This window comes from Pararge aegeria, chromosome 14, assembly GCF_905163445.1.
Source record: "Pararge aegeria chromosome 14, ilParAegt1.1, whole genome shotgun sequence".
Lineage (NCBI taxonomy): Eukaryota > Metazoa > Arthropoda > Insecta > Lepidoptera > Nymphalidae > Pararge > Pararge aegeria.
This window is the reverse complement of record NC_053193.1, coordinates 16,182,339-16,203,554: the sequence shown is the minus strand read 5'-3', so window position 1 is coordinate 16,203,554 and position 21,216 is coordinate 16,182,339. Positions and strand designations below refer to the sequence as shown.

The 21,216-nt window shown below is 36.2% G+C and overlaps 2 protein-coding genes across 2 annotated transcripts; both read right to left on the bottom strand.

Annotated features, from left to right (window-relative positions):
* Window positions 1-3,064: 3,064 nt before the first annotated feature.
* On the bottom strand, window positions 3,065-8,892 carry LOC120629597 (forkhead box protein J1-B-like). Its single transcript, XM_039898572.1, has 2 exons — window positions 8,260-8,892; window positions 3,065-3,526 (listed from the first exon to the last, which is right to left on the bottom strand). Exons 1-2 carry the CDS (start codon window positions 8,890-8,892, stop codon window positions 3,065-3,067), a joined length of 1,095 nt encoding a protein of 364 aa, XP_039754506.1.
* Window positions 8,893-14,940: 6,048 nt separating this feature from the next.
* LOC120629487 lies at window positions 14,941-16,278 on the bottom strand. Its single transcript, XM_039898428.1, has 2 exons — window positions 16,203-16,278; window positions 14,941-15,629 (listed from the first exon to the last, which is right to left on the bottom strand). Exons 1-2 carry the CDS (start codon window positions 16,276-16,278, stop codon window positions 14,941-14,943), a joined length of 765 nt encoding a protein of 254 aa, XP_039754362.1.
* Between the last annotated feature and the right edge of the window lie 4,938 nt (window positions 16,279-21,216).

The window sequence follows — 21,216 nt, the reverse complement described above, 5'->3', positions numbered from 1 at the left end:
TTGCCTTAATATTATAATTGATATATCTGCAATAAAAATATTGCAACGCACTTTTGTTTACAATTGTACCTAATAATTAGTTCATAGGAATATTTCATATTGATACTTAATACTAATTAATTTAGAATTTTGATGTAATTAATAATTGTGCAAATAGCAATACCTATTAGGTTTTTGAACCTTTTAATACTGAGCGGTAAAATTGTCATGGTAGTGTCAGTGAGATGTTATTACCATTAGAGATATATAGGACATAATAAGATCAAACGCATTACGAAGACCTTTCTTAGAACTAATGTACCTACATATTGAATCTATCACACATGCAGATAAAATCATTTATTTCTTTTTAAATTTTCGAGGCACTTTTGAAACGTCAAGACTATCGGCGCCTAGATATCACCGGTACGGTCAGCTGATTTATATTAAACAATATTTTATGAGTAGCGAATACCCGGCCTTTACTGAGTACTACCACGCCCAAAAAACCGAATGTGCCTGATGCATTATTTTAGTGGTCTAAAACCTATAACGGCCAGAGGTAGAAGCTATTTTAGTCTTTTATAAATCTTGAACTACAATTTAATAATTGTTTAACATAATATCGTAAAATTTCAATGTAATAAGACATTTATTTGCAAATTGTAGAATTAGTTTTTTTTGCCGGTTACGCTACGTTATAGTTACGTTATAGTGCCGGCGTTATAGCACGATATAGATTAAAAAGCATTATTTTGTCTTAAACGACGCAACGTTTGTGGAATAATACATTCTCTACGAGTAATAACATCTCACTGGGTACTACGCAGTATCTACAGTAAAAAACTACTACAAACCTATAAAATAATAGTTTATGTTTATGTACACATAATATTATATTTTTTATAATTTATTGAATTAATATTGTGCTTTGTTAAAATAAATTTGTGCATTTTAGCACATATTTTTGAATGTTACTTGTACATTATTTTTTCCATCAGTTAAAATGGTTACTGAGCTTTCATTTTGAGCAACATCACGCATGTAAAATGTATATTTTTATGCATGTAGGTATATCTTTATGCTATATGCATACACCTATTTGCATGCAGATATATTTTTTGACGTGACAACGTCTTATAATTCGATGGAGCCGGCTGCACGCACGAAAAAATATGACGTATGCGGCGTTACCTCGCTCTGAGGCGTTCGACATCTGTATCTCTCCTACTTGAGTGAGCGATGCGTCCGCGAGGACAGCTTCTATACAATAATACATTTACATGTTTTCGGCAAGGATGAAGTGCAGTGAAAAGTGAATGTGGTGTCAATTGTTTATAGAAACGATAATATCTATCAAACAAATAAAATTAAAATTTTCTTTTGAAAAATGCAACCATTCCATCAGTATTTTCTTACGACGTTGTCACGTTCAACTATCGTCAGTACGCCGACGTTACAGACAACCAATTTTTTGCAATTAGGTTCATCTATGTACAAGTAGGTATATCTTTATGCATGAAGGTACATCTTTAAGCATATAGGTAAATCTTTACGCATGTAGGTATATCTCTTTGCATCATTTATACAAATACCTACCTACCTATAATAATTTGGTCATATACACGACCGTTTATGCTGTAAGTATATTTTATAACTTGCAACGAAATCAAAACCTATACGGTTTTTTCCGTTGACGCAATGCAAAAGATAAAATTTGAAACCTGAATAGTTAAACTCAAAACGTTGTACGTTTCCTTTCTCTATACGGAACTCTCAATCCGCGAGTCTTACTCACACTTGGCCGGTTTTATTATTTTGTCTAACAATTCAACTCTTTGGTTTTGAAATGGTTAGAATTCTTTATGCTCACAGAATTCTAATATTCCGATAACTTAATTAACTAACTATGTCTTATAACATCATTTAATTCATGATAAATTAACACTTTTCTGTACAAACACTACGTTTACAAATATGTACATATTATTGCCAACTTATCGAAATTTTCCAAAGCTTTAAAAATTGCTAATTCACTACTTTTACATTTTATAATGTTATTAATTTTAAACGAAGATTTTACATTTCACAAAACTACTATTTACCTCCTTTTAAACTTTCGCATATGCCTTGAGAATTTAAATTTAACTAACATATTTTCTAAACTCCTCATATTCACTTTTACCTACTCAAAATTATACCAATGATGTCATCAAACGCTTCGCAGCATGACGTCACACCGACGAAATGTGATAAGTCGTTTATTATAGTGGTTGTATTACCCTACAACCCGAGTTAGATTAATGTAGGTGTACGCAAAGAAGCAAGTTTCAGGGTTTGCGAGCGCAATCACAGTTAGTTTTCTCTCTCTATTTCAAAGGGATTTGGATATTGTGGCTTCCCTACCTACAGCAATTCCTATGTCACCGTACAATTTAATTGCTTTTGTATCGAATACTATTTGGTATAGGCTGATTTGACTAACATAATAAATGCTGGTTTTATTTTGACAAGAAAACAATAAGCGGACGGTATGTCAGTCTCCATACTAGAATATACAAAGCCCTTTGAATAGATTTAAAGTTTAATTTAATATATTGCAATTTTTATTCCATATATGTATAAGACTTTAGAAAAGTCCTTTTGTGGATTTTTAGTTCTTTGACAACCCTGTTACCCTATTCTTGTACTGATACCTAATTTGCTTGCCGAAATACTAGTAATTTAGGTATATATATAAGGGGGGCGGTCATAAAATACGTGAGACGTTTAAGGTGGCCCGGTAAATATCACGCCATTTTTTTTCTGATTGAAACAAAAAAAAATTATACTATTTTGGTCCATTGGTCTTTTTACAATAACAATTCAACGCGTTAACGTAAGAAACCCACATTTTGTAAAATCTCATGGGAGATTGGTGGATGGGGGAGGGGGTTGAAAAAATCTCACGACATCTCACCAGGGGGAAGGGACAGAAAATTAATAAAACACCTCACGTAATTTATGGACGCCCCCTAATACTTTAGGGAGAAATGTGTCAACACATATTTTAAGACAAACAAGAGTAATCTAAATCTAGGAAAACTTACTTGAAACACGAATCCAAATAATTGTCCAACATATCCAGCTGAAGATCCGACCAGTCCGTTGGATTCAGGAGTAGAGACGACAAGTCATCTTCTGGCATTAGAGGTGGGGGCGCCACTGGTTCGACAATCACATTTGCCCCAATATTTGCGTCCATGTCGATATCCGATAACGACTGGAGGGTAAATTCAGGTAAATGCCAGGTAACAGCTTGGTTAAGTTCATTGGTCAGATCGTTTATATCAATTGGTATATTGGCGATTGCTGTTTGCTCTTCGGAGACTTGTGGCTCTTTTCTTTCGCTGGCCTTCTTCTTCTTATGCGGTCTATTCGAAATGCGTTTAGTGCCTTCCAGGTGAGCCAGGTCTAGTTTCCAGAAGCCACCTTTGCCAGGTTCGTGTTTTGAACGGGCCACTTTTACGAAGACTTTGTTGAGTGATAAGTTATGCCGTATGGAGTTCTGTAAAAGACAAAAAGTAAAGTAAGTACCTAACTGTCCTTTAGTATATTTGATTTTATTCTTATATTAGTATATTTGAATTTGTATTGCGAGCGGTGATAGCCTAGTGGTTTAAACCTCGGATTTCCTTTCGGGGGGACCGAGTTCGGTATGTCGAGTATGTGCATTTTTGATTAAAGGACTTGCTTTAACAGTGAACTTAAAACAACGTTAAGGAAATCTGCATGCCTCAGTTATCCATAATGTAACAAGTTAGTTCCTCAGTTATCAATAAACTATAATCTAAAATGATTAATGATAATACAGTGTATCGTTGGTATATGTAAATAAATAAATGTTCTTGAAAGAGTGAGAAATGTCAAATTATGAAAATGATTGCTATACCTACTATGCGAAAAGGAAGAGAATCTGTATGGTGTAATTTATAATTTCTTCAATCTTTATACTCCTCACCAAAAATATCTTAATCCATATACATATATATATTGACAGCCAGTTGGCGCAGTGGGCAGCGACCCTGCTTTCTGAGCCCAAGGCCGTGGTTTCGATTCCCACTACTGAAAAATGTTTGTGTGATGAGCATGAATGTTTTTCAGTGTCTGGGTGTTTATATGTATTTTCTAAGTATTTATGTATATAATTCATAAAAATAATGATCAGTCATAACACAAGCTACGCTTACTTTAGGGCTAGATGGCGATGTGTGTATTGTCGTAGATAGTATATTTATTTATTTTATATAAGTAAAGATTGAAGAAATTGTAAATTACACCATACAGATTCTCCTTGTTTTTCGTAGAGCATAATATATCATGGAATTCCGCAAGGTAACACCTGCTTCTGTCAAAACCGCCTTTGGACTAATTGGTAGCCTACGGCCTAAGAAACTTCATTCTGAAAGGAGACCCCATGCTACCTACTATGTGTGCTTCAGATTATAAAGTGCTTTTATATTTTCGCCCGTTAATCTTGCGAACTATCCGTACGATTTAAAGAATCCTCCATTTATAAAGCAAGTACATGCTCATGACTCAGAAAGCAGGGTTGCTACCCACTGCGCTAGTCGGCCGTCAAATAAGCGTGCTGGTAGTACTACCCCGGACAAGCTCTTTTACAAAAAGCTCGCGTGTAATTCATGCGTACACAAAAGCACAAGCTACCTTTAAATTTTTATATACCTTAACTTTACTATTTTTGAAATAGAAGGAGAATTTTTCCATTTTATACCGCCTTCCCTGGCCAAAAGCCCTGTATACGCCAGCGATAATAAGTAGATAACTCCTTCAATTATGAATCAACTTTATCTTATCTCCATTATACATTACCCCTCCCCTATGTCAATCTATAATATGCGAAATTCAATTAGACGCTATCTTATCTGATATGCAGATTTAACGCTTATTAGAATCTGTTTAGGAAACCATTTACTGCAGCATATAAAGCGTAGCTAAATCTCTTATTATTATCAACATACTTCTAACTCAGGAGAGTTCTTTAAAACTATGTGCTCCTAGTATAAAATAGTAAAGCTTAGTGGATTACTGTAGTCTGGACCCTATAGACAAAAGGGTTCGTCCTGCAATCTGGTGGGAGGTTTCGGCAGGGGCTAGTTACCATTCTACTGATAAAACGGGACTCATAGACTAACAAGTTAGCCCGTTACGTAGTCACCAAAAGGTATTGCAATTGAGGGCTTAGCTTGTAGAGTAATACGTAAAAACCTAATTTTAAGAAAATAATGCCCGATTTCACTAATACTAGGCGTAGCTAAAGATTTAAGACGTCTCTACAGAAAAAAACGTTTCACGATGTATGTCTAGGAATCTTCTTAGATTGGGCGTTACTTATATAGGCATTGCCTTGGTCGTTAGTGAAAACGGGCATAAATGTAACGGGCTTAGATAAATCTTCCCTCCCACGATAGAAAGTATTTAGCCTATGCTTGTTCTTATATAAACTGTCTGCGAAAATCCCCTCAAAATCGGTTCTACTATTCTGAAGATAACATTGACAGCCGACAGGCAGTCAGTCAAAGTTTTTAAAACGTACTTGAGTTAGCTTTATTTTATTTATTTACTAGTTTCTACTATTCCGAAGATAACACAGGCAGACAGTCGGTAAAAGGTTTTTAAACTGTTTGAGTTAGCTTTATTTAATTTATTTTCGTAAATTATCAAATCAAATACACTTTATTGTACACCAAATACAATTAGCATTAAAAAAATACACAATTAAAATAAAAAAGAAAAGGTACAATACGCGGCCTTATCGCTTAAAAGCGAAGGTGAAGTTAAGAAGAAGGGTTAGGGTGTACGCAAAATAATACTTAATTATAAACAAAAATTACAATAATAAATAAATAATAAATTGAATAAAATATACGTACACATATAATATAAAAAAAAAATAATAGAATATTAATATACAATAAATATAGTATAATATATACAATATTCATATATACGTCATAAAGAAGCTAGAAAGGAAAAGAATATAGAAATAGAAAAAAAAAGAAAATAAATAAAAGGGACTGTTTAAAAACAAGCTTAAAAATGAGGAAAACAGTCAAATAAAATAAAAAGGAAATGATAAATAAATACACATACTAAGGCTAACTACTAAGGCGGTAAAAAGTGTTTTTTAGGAGCTGTTTGAAAATGGGTAGAGGCTGTGCACGCCTGATATGAACAGGGAGAGCATTCCATAATCGAAAAGCTTCCATTGAGAAAGAATTGGATTAGAATGATCAATCTGGCTATATGCGGGTGCAATGTAGTTATATAAATACTAGCTGTTGCCCGCGACTTCGTCTGCGTTTGTTTTTGTTTTTTAAGACACATGGACATTAAATTTAGGTGGAGTTGTACTGAAATTTTTTAAGTTGTGTATTGTTATAAAAAAAAAATCTTTTCGCAAAAACAATATCTGAAAAGAACTGTCTGACCAGTCTCAGCTCCCCCTATCACTTACAAAAAATAGTAATCGTTATAGGACGAATCGAAATCGCATTGTTAATTGATTTATATGCTAAAGATTAACAAAGAATATTTCTAACATTTTTTATATAAGTAGTCCTTGTGTAAAATCGTCAAACTTTTTTCATCACCTCTCCCAAAGGAACTGAGCTTAATTTCGGGATAAAAAGTATCCTATATTACTTCTATTACCTCCAAGAATATGTTTCCAAAGTTTCATGATGATCGGTTCATTAGTCTTTGCGTGAAAGTGTAACAAACAAACTTACATTCACATTTATAATATTAGTAGGGATGGTTGCTTTTTAAATCTCTAATATCCTCTAGGATATTCATTTTAATGATATGCTGCGAAGGGCAATTTTGATTATAAAATGGACAAAGTATCTTATGTATTTTATTGGACAAACAATGATACGGTTTTCTTCAACATAGTTTTGTAAATAACCCATATGTTTTTTTGTTATATGTAATAGCTAAAAATGGTGCAACGTTGGTGGTTTATCCTTAGAAAATAAACATAGAACATCGCATACTTTTTAACAGTATTTTTAAGATATACAATACCGTTGTGCATTAATTTGTTCTATTTCGTTAGGTTCAGTCAGCGTTTGCAATGTAAGTGCACAAAAATGGTTTAATGGTTTAATGGTTTTTTTAGTAAAAATCTTTAATCTTCTTTGGGTTTCTCTACTATAACATGCATATACTCGTATACTACATATAAACTTCCTGCAGAGGACGGAGCGACTTTGTTTTATATTATTTAAAGATAGACAGACATGAGGCACTGTCTGAGTTAAGCAATATTTCTTTCAAATGAATCAAAAGAGCTTTTAAAAGAGGCAGTTATTTTCGGAATTCCATGATATGTTATGAAAATTAAGCTTAATTTACTCCGCGAAAAGCAGGAGAATCTGTATGGTGTAATTTCTAATTTCTTCAATCTTCACCAAACAGATCTTCGGCAATGTACCCTCTACGCACGTTGCGCTCCGAAACCGGAGCATCCTCAGGAGATGTTGACTTTACAATGAATAGTTGCGTCAAATATAATTTTCATGGTCTACTTAAATGGATATAAAACAGAGGTCTGAATATCAGTGGCGTGCACTGGGTTTCTTACCAGGGTATGCATACAGCAGTAAAATTACATAAAATGGAAAAGGCCTCCTCTTATACGGGCTATATTTCAATTTTAGGGTATGCAGTGCTTTTGTGCATGTATGAAGTGCACGCCACTGCTGAATATATTGATATTTGAAAGTTGGGAAATATTTTATTAAAAATACTTTGGATTTTACGCGTCATCGTACTGAAACGCTAAATTGCTTGGTGGCCCGTCTTCGTCGATGCACGATAACTAGCCACGGACAAAGCCTCCCATCAGACCAAAGCAGAGAAAATTTTTAATTTATTTGTTTCCAAATTTGCCCGCCCGGGGATCAAACCCGGTCCACTTGTAAAATTACATTCATACACTTGCCACTTGTAACCCACTGGACAACAAAGCGTATAGCAATTACATTAAGCTTGATCTTGGAAGTGACAGTTTCTAGTGTCTTTTTTTTAAGCAAGAACTGCTTTCTACACACATTTGGCTCTCTATGAACCTCAAATGGCTGACTTAAAAGCGTAAAATATCAATCTTTAGGTCGTGTCTCTAAAGGGTACATTTTTGCTCAATGTTTTACAATAACTATGGGCACCCATGCGAAACCATAGCGTATCAGCTGCTAGTTAATAGTTAAAGCTCACCTGCCATGTGGGGTCCGCGTTCCTATAATACTTGAAGTTCTCCCTTATCCATGAATAAATTGCAGACAGAGTCATTTTGTCATTATTGTACCTCATTGCCATGCATATTAAGGTACTATACGAATAAGGAGGTTTCTTCTCACTGTTGCTCCGGTAGTCTTCTCTATTCTCCGTGAAATCTTTCTGGCACTTTGCTATAGTTTGATTAAACTTCTGGAGTCTTGTGTTCTGCGGTTGAGTTTTCGCTGGAGGATTCGGCGACATTGGTGGTATAGGAAACTGTGGTATCGCCATAATATTAGTTATATTTTGCAGCCACGTCAAATTCGTGAGATCAGTTTCTTGGTCCTCCTCGACTACGTTCACAGTTTTCTTTTCACTACTCTTTGGTTGCTCATCTTCTTTAACTGTACTCCCAGCTTCTTCTGTTTGCAGTTCCAATACTGCGGGTTCATTGAAGACATAGCTATCGGGTTGCTCGTATACGTATTCGATTTCAACGGTGTGCGAAGATTCCGGAACCGCGTGGTCGAGAGAAAAAAATCCGCACTGCTCTCCGGAATCTCCATAAAAGTTGATAGAGGCGTCCAGCATTTCGCCGGACGCCGGCGACAATCCCGAAGTGATATGCATGGTGGTGAAACTACATTGGAACTAATGGAATATCCGGTGAATTTGAATTGCTGAATCACAGTTCTTTTTTCGAACGCGTGGGTCTATCTGAGTCAACGGTGGTATGGTAAGATGATGGTCGATCGATATGCGGCGGCGCGCGGCCGTTCTGACGTCGCAAATGGTCAGTCCCCCACTAGCTCGGCTGTGGGTGACTCGATCGTGTGGTGGCGTGGTGCGCTCGTGCCGGCGTTGCGAGCTATTGTGGCAGCGGAACCCAAGCAGGTGCGCGTCCCCCATTGTGAACAGGTGGCGCGTACGCGATCGATATTTTTCCGCGTTTTCTTCAAGTCCGGCCCGCATATTATAGCTGGCTCACGGACAATTAGACACGGTTATCGGTAGGCTGCAGACTTCGGGGGCGTTATCGGAGACTCTGCGGGCTACTTCCGCGTTCATGAACTTGATGATGGTGTGAACGTATAAATCGAAGGAAGTAATACGTAGTTTATTTTTATTTCTACCCGACTTTTTTCAAAGAAGGAAGATGTTATCAAGTCCGTTGTTTACTATTATTTTTTTAATTAGGTTCAGGCATACGGTCGTTTGGCGCAGTGGGCAGCGACCCTGCTTGCTGAGTCCAAGGCCGTGGGTTCGATTCCCACAACTGGAAAATGTTTGTTTTGCTTGCTGTGTTATGGGTACTAAGATGACTGATGAATATTTTATGAATAACATACATAAATACTTATAAAATACAGATAAACGCTCAGACACTGAAAAGCATTCATGTTCACAGAAACATTTTCCAGTTGTGGGATTTGAACCAACGGCCTTGGACTCAGAAAGCAGGGTCGCTGCCCACTGCGCCAATCGGCCGTCAAAATAATCGCTTGGCGGCATGTCTTTGTTGGAAGGGTGGTAACTAGCTACGGGCGAAGCCATTACACCAAAGAAAATTCAGAAGTTATTATTTTCCAAATTGCCCCTGCCGAAGAGCGAACGCGGGACCTCCCACTTATACTCGACTTTACTCACTTATAACAACGAGGTTTTCAGTCGGTAGTAAGCCCACTTACCGAATTTCACAACAATCGAATCTGCGCAAAGAATCAGCCTGGCTGTTCAGCCCGGAAATACAGCCAGCATTCTTTGCACCATTCCACGTGTGCATGATCTTTACAGTAATTAGTTCAGTATAGTTGATGTAGGTAACATTATGAATAAAAAAGTAAGTTGTGGAAATGCAAGCACCGCTGCACCCAACAAATCGCTCAGTACACCAAGAGTCTTAAAACATTCAAATAACCTGGTTCAAGGAAATGTAATATATTATATTAATATATTTTTATCGATTGCGCCGGTATTATTTGCCTCGAGCAAATAATGTCAGGATCGTTCCCCTAACGAGCAATTAAGGCAAGTACCTGTCCGATGTTCCCGTGAAGTGTTTTTATAAATCGGTCTACACTTGACGAAATATCGCCCCCTCGGGCCTCGGTGCGACACTAAGCGATATTCGAGTAGGTACCCAGCTACTTACATTTTTTATCAATAGTACATATACATTGAAGTTGTAAAGTTTTTGTAATGTAAAATTAACCATTTACTGGTCCAGCGCGGTGAATATATGCGTTCCCAGAGGGGGTTGCCCCCTGCTGCAAATCTCGCAGAAAATTTATGAACCCTCTTAAAACATGTATGACAGTCAGACACGACGGAAAAAAAGAAAAAATATACAGTTTTAGCTTCAGTGTCGATTATAGAGAGCCCTCTAAAAATGTTTTCAGTAAATCGTCAATGTACAAAATTTGACCCATTACATTTTATTATAAGTATAGACTACCTATAAAGCCGAATCATTTCCGGCTGTTTGTCCTACATTCTACACTTTATATACGTAATGTGTTTATGTAGGTGTCTTCGTGTAAAAAATCAGACTTGCCCCCCCTAGGCCAGAAGCGTACCCGCCCATGGCAGTGAATCCTAAAATAAGCCACTGACCGGAATGCTTTGAAGGCAACAGGGAATTGGCCTTTTCTAGGCAAGCGCGCCCCAACTAAATATTAAACTACTTAGAGAGATTATGAAATATTTTGAAAATTAAGCTTAATCTGCTATACTCCGCGAAAAGCAAGATTCAGATTCTCTTGGTGTAATTTATAATTTCTTCAATCCTTATACTCCACACCAAACAGATCTTCGGAAATGTACCCTCTACGCACGTTCCGCTTCGAAACCGGAGCATCCTAATTCCTAAGGAGATTTTGACTTTACAATGAATAATTGTTTAGCAAATTAAGCTTAATTTTCATAATATATCATGGATTTCCGCAAAGTAACGCCTGCTTCTATCCAATACTTAGAGAGACATAATCACTATAGAGCAAGAAGTTACCATGCATGGTATCCACGTGGATAGCCCACAAAAGAAGAGCTTCAAATACGGGTCGCCTCATCATTGCTTTGCATCAGACAGTCGTGATAGTCGTCAAGCGCAAGCATAAAAAGTAATATAAAAACAAATGACAAAAAAAAACAACTATAGTGTGTAAAACTTTAGTAGAGTTTTAAAGTCCACTATCCCCCATGACAAGGGTGCACCGTGCACGGGTAATATCTATGCACTGCAATTAGCACATTCGGTAGGGGCCCGTTTGTAACGGTGACTGACTGGTACGGTACGCTACGCTTCGCTGCGCACTCCCTTACTAGATATCGCCCGTGACATATTGTGGAGCCAAACCTTAGAACAGAAAGGTCACAGGGAGAAATGGTGTACAGTACCTACCTGTCTTTGTGGTATTTAAATAATTAAACCCATGATAGTTTTCTGTGCACTTTAATGTAAAGATCACGTCAGAAGTTCCCATGCTTTTCACTTTAACACTAAGTTTTCACATAAGCATAAGCAGGAGACAAAGGTTTTGTGCTACTGATGTTATAAATGAAACCAACTTTAATTTTCTATTAATGGCAAAAACAATGTCTTTCAAAAATGGTTCTATATCAATACAGACAACTTAACATTATATAGATAACCTTATCCTAAAAATTCCTTCCCATAGTACTTCTTTCTATTCTAAATCCTTTTCAGTTGAAGCTGTTCGGCTCTGGAACCCTTTCAAATTAGGTGCGCGCAGTCACTACCGATTTTCAAGACCCTTTTTAAAAAGCATTTTATGCCACCCTATTTACTTTTATTTTCCTTTGTGTTTTGGGCTTATACTTTGTATGATACGAGTATAATGATTGATATATATATATATTATATATATACATATTAATATATATATAAAAATAAAAAAATAAAAAAATAAATAAAATAAAATAAATAAATATATATATATATCAATCATTATATATATATATATATATATATATATTGAAGTTATACTTTTTTTGGCGCGTAAGGGAAAAATTATGAGATAAAATTTTTACGATGCGCGCGCAAACCGTCATAAAACACCCGATACCATAAAGTTATACCCGATACCATAAGCTATAGTCAACATTTTAGTTTTTCAAAAAAAGGTTCGACCGTTAGCATTCAATAATTCAAACAATGAGTACCTACCTTTTTTTCTATTGTTAGTGTCGTTTTTCCTACAAACGTAGAATAAGGCGAAATATTAAATTTTTGAAAAGATTTTTATCTTGTTACGCCAAAGAAGTATAACTTCTAAAGGGTATACAGAAGTACACACCCTTTTTTTTATTTTGGTAACTTGTTCTTGTGTAGAACATAACCCAAAAACCTACCTAACCTCACCCTAAGTCTAAGTGTTTTTTTTCCTTTTCCTTAGATGGGTTATCTGGCAGAGATTGCTTTTTAGCGATAAGGTCACCCATTGCACTTGTGTGTCTTATTTAGTGTTTTTTTTATAATTTCATTTTGATGGGTGTACAATTAAGTGTATTTTCATTTCATTTCATTATTTAGGTAGGTAACACAAAGGCTCCAGGCGCGATAGCAGTCTAGGGCTACATTGTAGAGGAATTAAAAAAAATACACGTAGATATATGGCAACATGCACCGTCTGTATCTACCTACGGAACCCTCACAATGCGCGAGTCTGACTCACACCTGACCGATTCTTTGTTTTATTACTTGATTGTATTGAACGCCCTAAGTACATGTTTAGTTTAGGGTTGTTTGTAATTTTATTGCTTTTTACCTTTTGCCTGTAAGTATTTTGAAGCGGTGATAGCCCAGTGGGTAGGACTTCCCTTCTCGGAGGCCGAGTTTGAATCCCAGCCAAGGCCTTTAACTTTTCAATATTATGTATCACTTGCTATATCGGTGAAGCAAAACATCGTGAGGAAACCTGCATGGCTGAGAGTTCTCAATAAAGTAATAAAAGGTGTGTGGAGACCACCAATCCGCACTGGGCCAGCGTGGTGGACACGTGCCCTGTAATGGGCCTACTACTAGTACTCTCAGTCAGGCATTAAGGTTTCCTCACGGTGTGTTCCTTCGCCGTTGAAGAAAGTGATACTTTTATTACTTAAAACGCACATAACTGAGAAAAGTTAGAAGTGTGCTGGGATTCTAACTCGGCCCCCCGAAAGTGAAGTCGAGCTCATATCCGTAGCTCAGTAGCTATCACCGTTTTAAATAAGTAAGGAAAACATTAAAAAAAAAGTGCTTTGAGAGTCTATATTCTAGCTATTCTAAAGATAAGCGGCGGCTAAAAAACTTGGTATCCTTAATAAGGTTAGGTGTTACCTCACGCTAGGACAACTTTAGAGTACTGTAGCCACCACTGGTGGCTCTACCAAGTACCAACTCGAAGCATTAGACTCAGTGGATCGCCGCGCACGCGCCGGTAGAATTATAGTATGACAAAAAAGGTAGGCGATTTTACAGCATTGACGCAAAAATGCCTTTTTATTGGTTTATCTTTTACAGGATATACTTGAGGATAGTACAGATGAGTGTGCTCAGAAACATCACAATCTTATTCTTCTGGTGGCATCCTTGTGGTTGATATTCAATCAATTCGTAGTACGTACCGCTAAGACGTGGAACGCCCTCCCGGCAACTGTGTTTTCTGCTGTATATAACTTGATTACCTTCAAGGCAAGGCAGGCATTTTCTAGGGGACTTGAGCTGCGACCAAGACCTCATCATTGTTTTCTAAGAGGCATGATTATCGTCAAGCGCTGGCCTATCGTCAAGAGTTGTACCAAGTAGGGGAGGCCGGGGCTGAAAGTTCCGATTTTCAAATAACATGTAATTTTATGATAAAAAAATAAGATTTCAATTTTTAATATTTGATTTTATTAAAAAGTCTTAATCGGTCTCTGTAATAGTGAAGTCATTTCTGCTAGTTTCTCAATATTTTTTTTTGTACAGGCATATTTTTGCATAATTTTGGAAAGGAACATTTAACCCCACTTTGGGGCGAGTTGTTCCATGTGTGGGGCAAATTGTTCCACTTGGATAATTTAAATAAAGTAAAAGGATAATATAAGGTTTCTTTGAAATAAAACAATAATTTCTCTAGTTACGTTTATTACGTTGTTATGAAATGGTATAAACTTTAAAAAAACAACAAAAAAAAATTACTAGCTACATCTAGATTAACATTTTGAAATGTTTACACTTCCATAACTGTACTTAAAAAAAGATAACAGAATATAACTGGCAATCTTCAGATAAATATTTCTTTTAATTCAACTATAATAGAGATTCATCAAGTTAAAAACCTTACAAACATAACTGCACTTATTTTAACTACATAACAAAATAGGTAACCTTCTTGCAAACGCTTCAATAATAAATTTAATGGAAAGTGAGATCAAAACTTACAATTATAATAACTAAACAAATAACGTCAAATTATTTATCACCTTGAGGTTATCAAATTATTTTTATTAAGTGAAATAAAATTACAATGAAGACAAGTCATCAGTCTTGTTTTAATCAGTCGTAATCAACTTTGGTAACTTTTATTCTTATTCATCGTTAAATTCTTCATCTGACTCACAGTTGGGACACACATAAGTAATGTTATAAGTTTCATTTATACATTTAACATGTGCCCAATTTTTACACAAGCTAAGCTATTCTATCCACTTTTCTCTTGGTAGTGAATTTGAATATGAATCACAACAAATTATGCAGTACCATTCCAGAACCTCATCATCACTATTACTCTCGCTTTCTTGTAATACTCTTCGTTTAGGTTTTTTTTGAGCTTTTCCCTTGCCTTTACCTTTTTCTTTATTATTGTTATTTTCTTTCCCCTTGTTTCTAATTGCTTCGTCTTTCCTTGATTTCTTCTTTACCTGTTCTTCAGCTAATGCATTTTTTTCTGGCGTGTCGGTCAAAACAGCTGTCTTTCTAATACGGCGTTTTGTAGCCATCTGCAATCTTGGGGATGCCTTTGGTAAAGGCTTTACAATTTCAGGATTAAACACAGCTGAAGCATTCATCTTTACTGGTGTAAATTGAAGTTCTTGGGCACTATTAATGGTCTCGGAGGCAGCCTGAGATACATCACCCTGATCTGTTGCAGATTGTTGAGGTGGTTCACAAATCTGACCCGATGTTGAAGTGTTTATGGTAATAGATTCCGGCTGCAAAGTAATCTGAGGTAATATTTGAATATTGGATGGTCCTGGCTGGTCATCCATTTCAATCGTAACTGAACTGCTAGAAGGCTGGAGGGGTTCCTCATTTGATTCAGCTTGAGACGACGCAGCTTGTAATAGTGGCCGATCTGTCACGAAAGATGGTGCATAATCCTCCCCTGTAAAACGCCAGGGTTAAAGGGACATATTCCAGCCTTTTTAAAAGCGTTCATAATTGTTACAGGTGTTGCTGCTAAAGGCCATGCCGATTTAACAATTCCGGGAATTTCATAAATTGACATAGTTTTTCCCGGGTGATTCCGTAGCCAGTTGTCTTGAGCTTTAGCACAATACGATTTAAAAGGCCCATTGATGCCTACATCCAGTGGCTGTAGCCTGTGGGTGCAGTGAGGTGGGAACGACAGCATTATTATTGAATTTGATTTAGCTTTCTCAACTACGTTGATGTCTATGTGTGACGAGTGGTTGTCTAATAATAGTAACACTGGTTCTTCTGGAGTAGGTTTCGTGAACTTGATAAAGTGATCCATGTATGTGAGGAATTCAGTGGCAGTCATCCATCCTGATTTATTACCAGCTCCAATTGACTCAGAAGGCCCATCTCTTAAAAACAAGTCTTTAAATTTTAATCGGGGAAACACAAACATTGGTGGAATCGTGTTTCCTGCAGCGTTTGCTGCTAATTCTACAGTAACTAAAGTACCACGCTCAGCAGAAACTATAGCACCAACCTGTTTTGTGCCTTTTTGAGCTACAATCTTCTTCGGCTTTAAAACAGTCATGACTCCTGTCTCGTCCAGGTTCCATATTCTGGAAGGTGATAACTTATATTTGTAAAGAATATCGCCGAGCTTTGTGAAAAATTCATCTACATTATGTTTGTTAAATGCAGATGCACGTCTTGCACTGGTCGCTTCTGGTGTTCGTATAGACAATATTGGGTTCCTTTTTATAAAGCCAGTGAACCAATCCTCCCCAGCTTCTTGATTCTTATGCCACGAAGGAGGAATGTTTTCCAAAGAAAATTTAACTACACATTCATACGCAAGTTTTCGCACCTCTCCTGGCAGCAAACCGAAGTATATCGATGAACACTTTAAAATGTAGTTAACTAGCTCTTTTTCCTGTTCTGTGGTAAACACTGATCTGCTTTTATAACCTACGGTTAGATCTTTACCAGCTTTAATTTTTTTTACAAATCGATGCAATGTCATGTGGCAAATTTCCAGTTCTCTGGCTACCGTTTTTACTTTTCTTCCATCTTGTATGACAGCATTGGCAGCTTGACGTAATAACGTTTCGGATATTTTCCCTCTCTCAGTTTTCCGTTTGTAGGTACGTACCATCCTAAAAAAATGAAAAATATACTGTAAAAATGTATAGAAAATTTAAGGATCGATTGGGGTAAGTTGTTCCGGGGAACAACCAGCCCCTTTGGGAGGGAACTTGTAGCCCCAAATTATATTTTTCGATAAAAACTGTCATGCTAGCAAATTAACAAATTCAATTGAAAAAACATTCAAGCTATAAAATACCTCACAAATGCCACTCTAAAATTGGAAAGATGCACATAAATCGGTCAGTAATTAAGAAAAATAGACCAAAAAGTTTAATTACGAAAAAATTTACTCACGTGTTGTTCTAATAGCACAGTGCACACAGCCACTCTTTCGCCGCCGTCGAAGCAACTAAGATGGGCGCCAAAGTGGCGCGCCGCCTGATGCTTCAACGACGCACTTCACGTGTATTGCTATCTCTTTTCTTTACAAAGTTATTACTGTCGGAACAACGTGCCCCGGGAACTTCCAGCCCCGGCCTCCCCTACATGTTTCGCCGAGTAACAGTGCCGTGTTTACTCTGTTTTATTGTCGCCAAACTAAGAATTTGGACGAGTTACTCGGTTCAGGTTTTCACATCTTGGTAGCGAAAACAGACACGGCATCACGGTCACTCTGCTCCAGCAAGTGTCATGTATGCAAGTTTAGTTCTCGTAAACAGGAAGCAAGTGTCTTTCACGACAGTTTAGTAAGTCTTGTAAACAGACCGCAAGTGTCTTTTATGCAAGTTTGGATCGTCTCGTAAACAGCTTGCAAGTGTCTTCTACGCAAGTTTAGTAAATCTTGTATACAGGTCACGAGTGTTTTTATGCAAGTTTAGTAAGTACATCTCGTATACAAAAAGCGAGTGTTGTTTATGCAAATTTAGTACGTTTTGTATACAGGAAGGAAGTGTCGTTTACGCAAGTTAAGTACGTCTTGTGTACAGGTCGCAAGTGTCTTTTACCCAAGTATAGTAAGTCTTGCATACAGGTCGCAGGTGTCTTTTATGCAAGTTTAGCACGTCTTGTGTACAGGTCGCAAGTGTATTTTATGCGAGTTAAGTTCGTCTCGTAAACAGGTTGCAAGTGTCTTTTATACCAGTTTAGTATGTTTCGTATACAGGAAGGAAGTGTCTTTTACGCAAGTTTAGTACGTCTTGTATACAGGTCGCAAGTGTCTTTTACGCAGGTTTTAGCACGTCTTGTGTACAGGTCGCAATTGTCTTTTATGCAAGTTATGTTCGTCTCGTAAACAGGTTGCAAGTGTCTTTTATGCAAGTATAGTAAATCTCGTATACTGGAAGCAAGTGTTGTTTATGAAAATTTGGTACATTTTGTATACAGGAACGAAGTGTCGTTTACGCAAGTTTGATATAATTCGTCTCGTAAACAGGAAGAAAGTGTCTTTTACGCAAGTTAGATAAAGGTCGCAATTGTCGTTTATGCAAGTTAAGTCTTGTATACAGAAAGCAACTGTTTTTTATGCAAGATCAGAACGTCTTGTATAAGAACATAAAAGCAAGTGTCTTTTATGCAAGTTTATTATGTTCCGTATATGAGTTTCAACGGTGGTGTGCACAGTATGGTGTTTGTCCAAATTATGCATAAAGGAAGAACTATTTTGCTTTATAAGTAACCTTTAAAACAAACCCTACAAGGCGAAATCAACGCGTATTGCCTGCGCCAGCGTTAGTAAGTAGGACTAAAATAATACAGAGCTGGCAGGATTTATTTAGGCTTTTAGCCCTTCCTTTAGTGTCTTGGACGGGGTAGTGTAAATAAAAAAAAACAATATTTAGAAATTATTATATTAAATTAAGTACAACATTTACATACAACTAGGTATTTTTAAGACTACGACCAGCGGCCTTTTGGGCCAAAATATAATATTCGTAAAAAACTGTTATGAAATTATTGTGTCAATTGAGTGAGTATCAAAAATTATGTCAATAAAAAACATTTCGTATACAATTCAAATTATATAAAACGTTGTAGTTTTTCACCCATATGAGACACTGTCAATACTGAAACTACACTGAAACCCGTTAAAAATCTCACTTCTTCGCAAAACTTACTAGTCGCCCCCGATATGAATAAAAAATACTTTTGAACTATTGATCATACAGTTAAGTATATAAAAATATTTCATAATTAAAGTAGTTATGTACTTAAATCTATTATGAACTTAATTGTAAGGGTATAGGTTATTGCAATCCCGCAAAGATACGAATTCCGGTACGGGTTGAAGATTTCCGTATACATCGGAACGGGATCCCACCCCCGCAGTCATGTAGTTACGCATAAGGATAGACACGTAATATTGTATTTTTATTCCACAACAAGTTAGCCCTTGACTGCAATCTTACCAGGTGGTAAGGGATGGTGTAGTCTAAGATGGTAACGGGCTAACCTGTTAGGGAGTATGGTAGTCATACCCCTAATCGGCGTCTACGCGACATCGCACTGGAACACTAAATCGCCAAGCTGTCCGTCTAGTCTTGGCCGGGTGGTAGCCACAGCCAAAGCGTCCCACCAGACAACTTTTTTTTAAAATTCAATTTATGCTTATTCGTGCCGATTTCTGGGCGAGGGTCCTGGTTCGATGGTCAGCTTCTAAAAGGGGGATTAACCTACCATAGCTTTAACATACATTTATGGTTGCACTGCAAAGTATGACTTACTTTAAATGACTCATTAATGATATTAGTTTCATATTATATACTAAAAAAATTCTATACCTACTACCATTAATAAATAAATAAATATACTACGACAATAATCTAGCCCCAAAGTAAGCGAACCCATAGCATACAACGTATGTTATGATGTACTAAGATGTATATGTGTATGTGTGACGTATTAGATGACTGATGAATAATTTTATGAATAATGTACATAGGAAATACTTATAAAATACAGATAAACACCTGAAAAACGAGACGGTTGATAAAGAGATATGAATCCGTTACGTAGGCATATTGATAGTTGATTTAAAAAAAAAACGATTGGTTTAATTTATTAATAATAGTTTTTTTTTTGTTATAAATAAATATACTACGACAATACAAACATCGCCATCTGGCCCCAAGGTAAGTGTAGCTTGTGTTATGGGTACTAAGACGACTGTTGAATATTTTTATGAATAATATACATAAATACTTATAATATAGGTACAAGGAAACACCTAGAAACTGTAAAAAATTCGTTCTCATCGACACCACGGCCATGGGCTCAGAAAACAGGGTCGCTGACGACTGCGCCAGTCGGCCGTCAATTTATAATAGTTAAAATAATACTGCGGGATTGCAATTTCTATATATTAATATATGTACTTAAAACATCCTTATTGGAACACGCATCGATGTTTAGTACGAGACTGCACAATCGCTGTAGATATGAAAAAAAAATGAGCTTTAAAATATGGAACAACGTTCATTTTACTTTTACGTTAATGTTCACGTTCTGTGTAGCAGGACAAAAACGAGCAATATTTAAATTAATAAGGTTTATTTTACTCTGTAGTGTTCCTATACTAGAAAACTTTAGATGCTAGCGAGTTATGAAACCTCGTACTAAAATTAAAACAGGTTTTCTTATTGTACTTCGTAAGATTCTATAGGCAATTAGGGTGCATTTCCACTGAAGCAGGCCTCTGTGGAATTCTAATTCTGTCAGATTCGATCTCATCACAGCACCTAGGCGGTGAAGCTAACATACTATTTTTTTTTTATTTCCTTGCCATGTTATTAAGTTTATTTTATTTATTTCAAAAAAATATATAAAAAGTAATCCAATGGTGTTAAAGTATTTATTAGTTTATTATTTATAATTTTATTTGTGTAATCAAGTTCAAGTATTAGTATGTAGTTATTAGTATGTATTTTTTATTTTTTTATTTTACACACACAACCTGCAGTCTGTTTTAGTCTAAGCGATAAGGCCGCCTTTTGTATACTGCTTTTATCGTTTTTTTTATTCTGCTTCTGTATTTTTTGTGTGCAAATAAAGAGTATAAATATATAAATAAAAAAAGTCTCTGATTTCCACACTAGAATTCCCTGTGTCGTGGAAATATTTAATAGTACATTTTTCTACTGTCAACTGCAACTAAAACTAAGCATGCTTGAACTATAGGTAGTTAAACAATGTTTAGTAAATGAAGGATCATAAAAGTATCACGTCAAATTCGTATGGATAGTTTTACTGACCTATTTTAGAATGTACACTATCTTTTCATTACTTTTTAATGTAAACTATGATTCAAGAAAGAAATTAAAAGCACGTTAATAAGATTTAAAAAATAAACGTTTTCTTTTGCACCTAAATGTTTTCAGTATTTAATTATTTTTTTAACTAGAGTTACCGAGATAGCTCAACGATTCGCAAAGCCTAAGTGGAAATGAGTGTGAATAGGAGTTCAAAGGTGC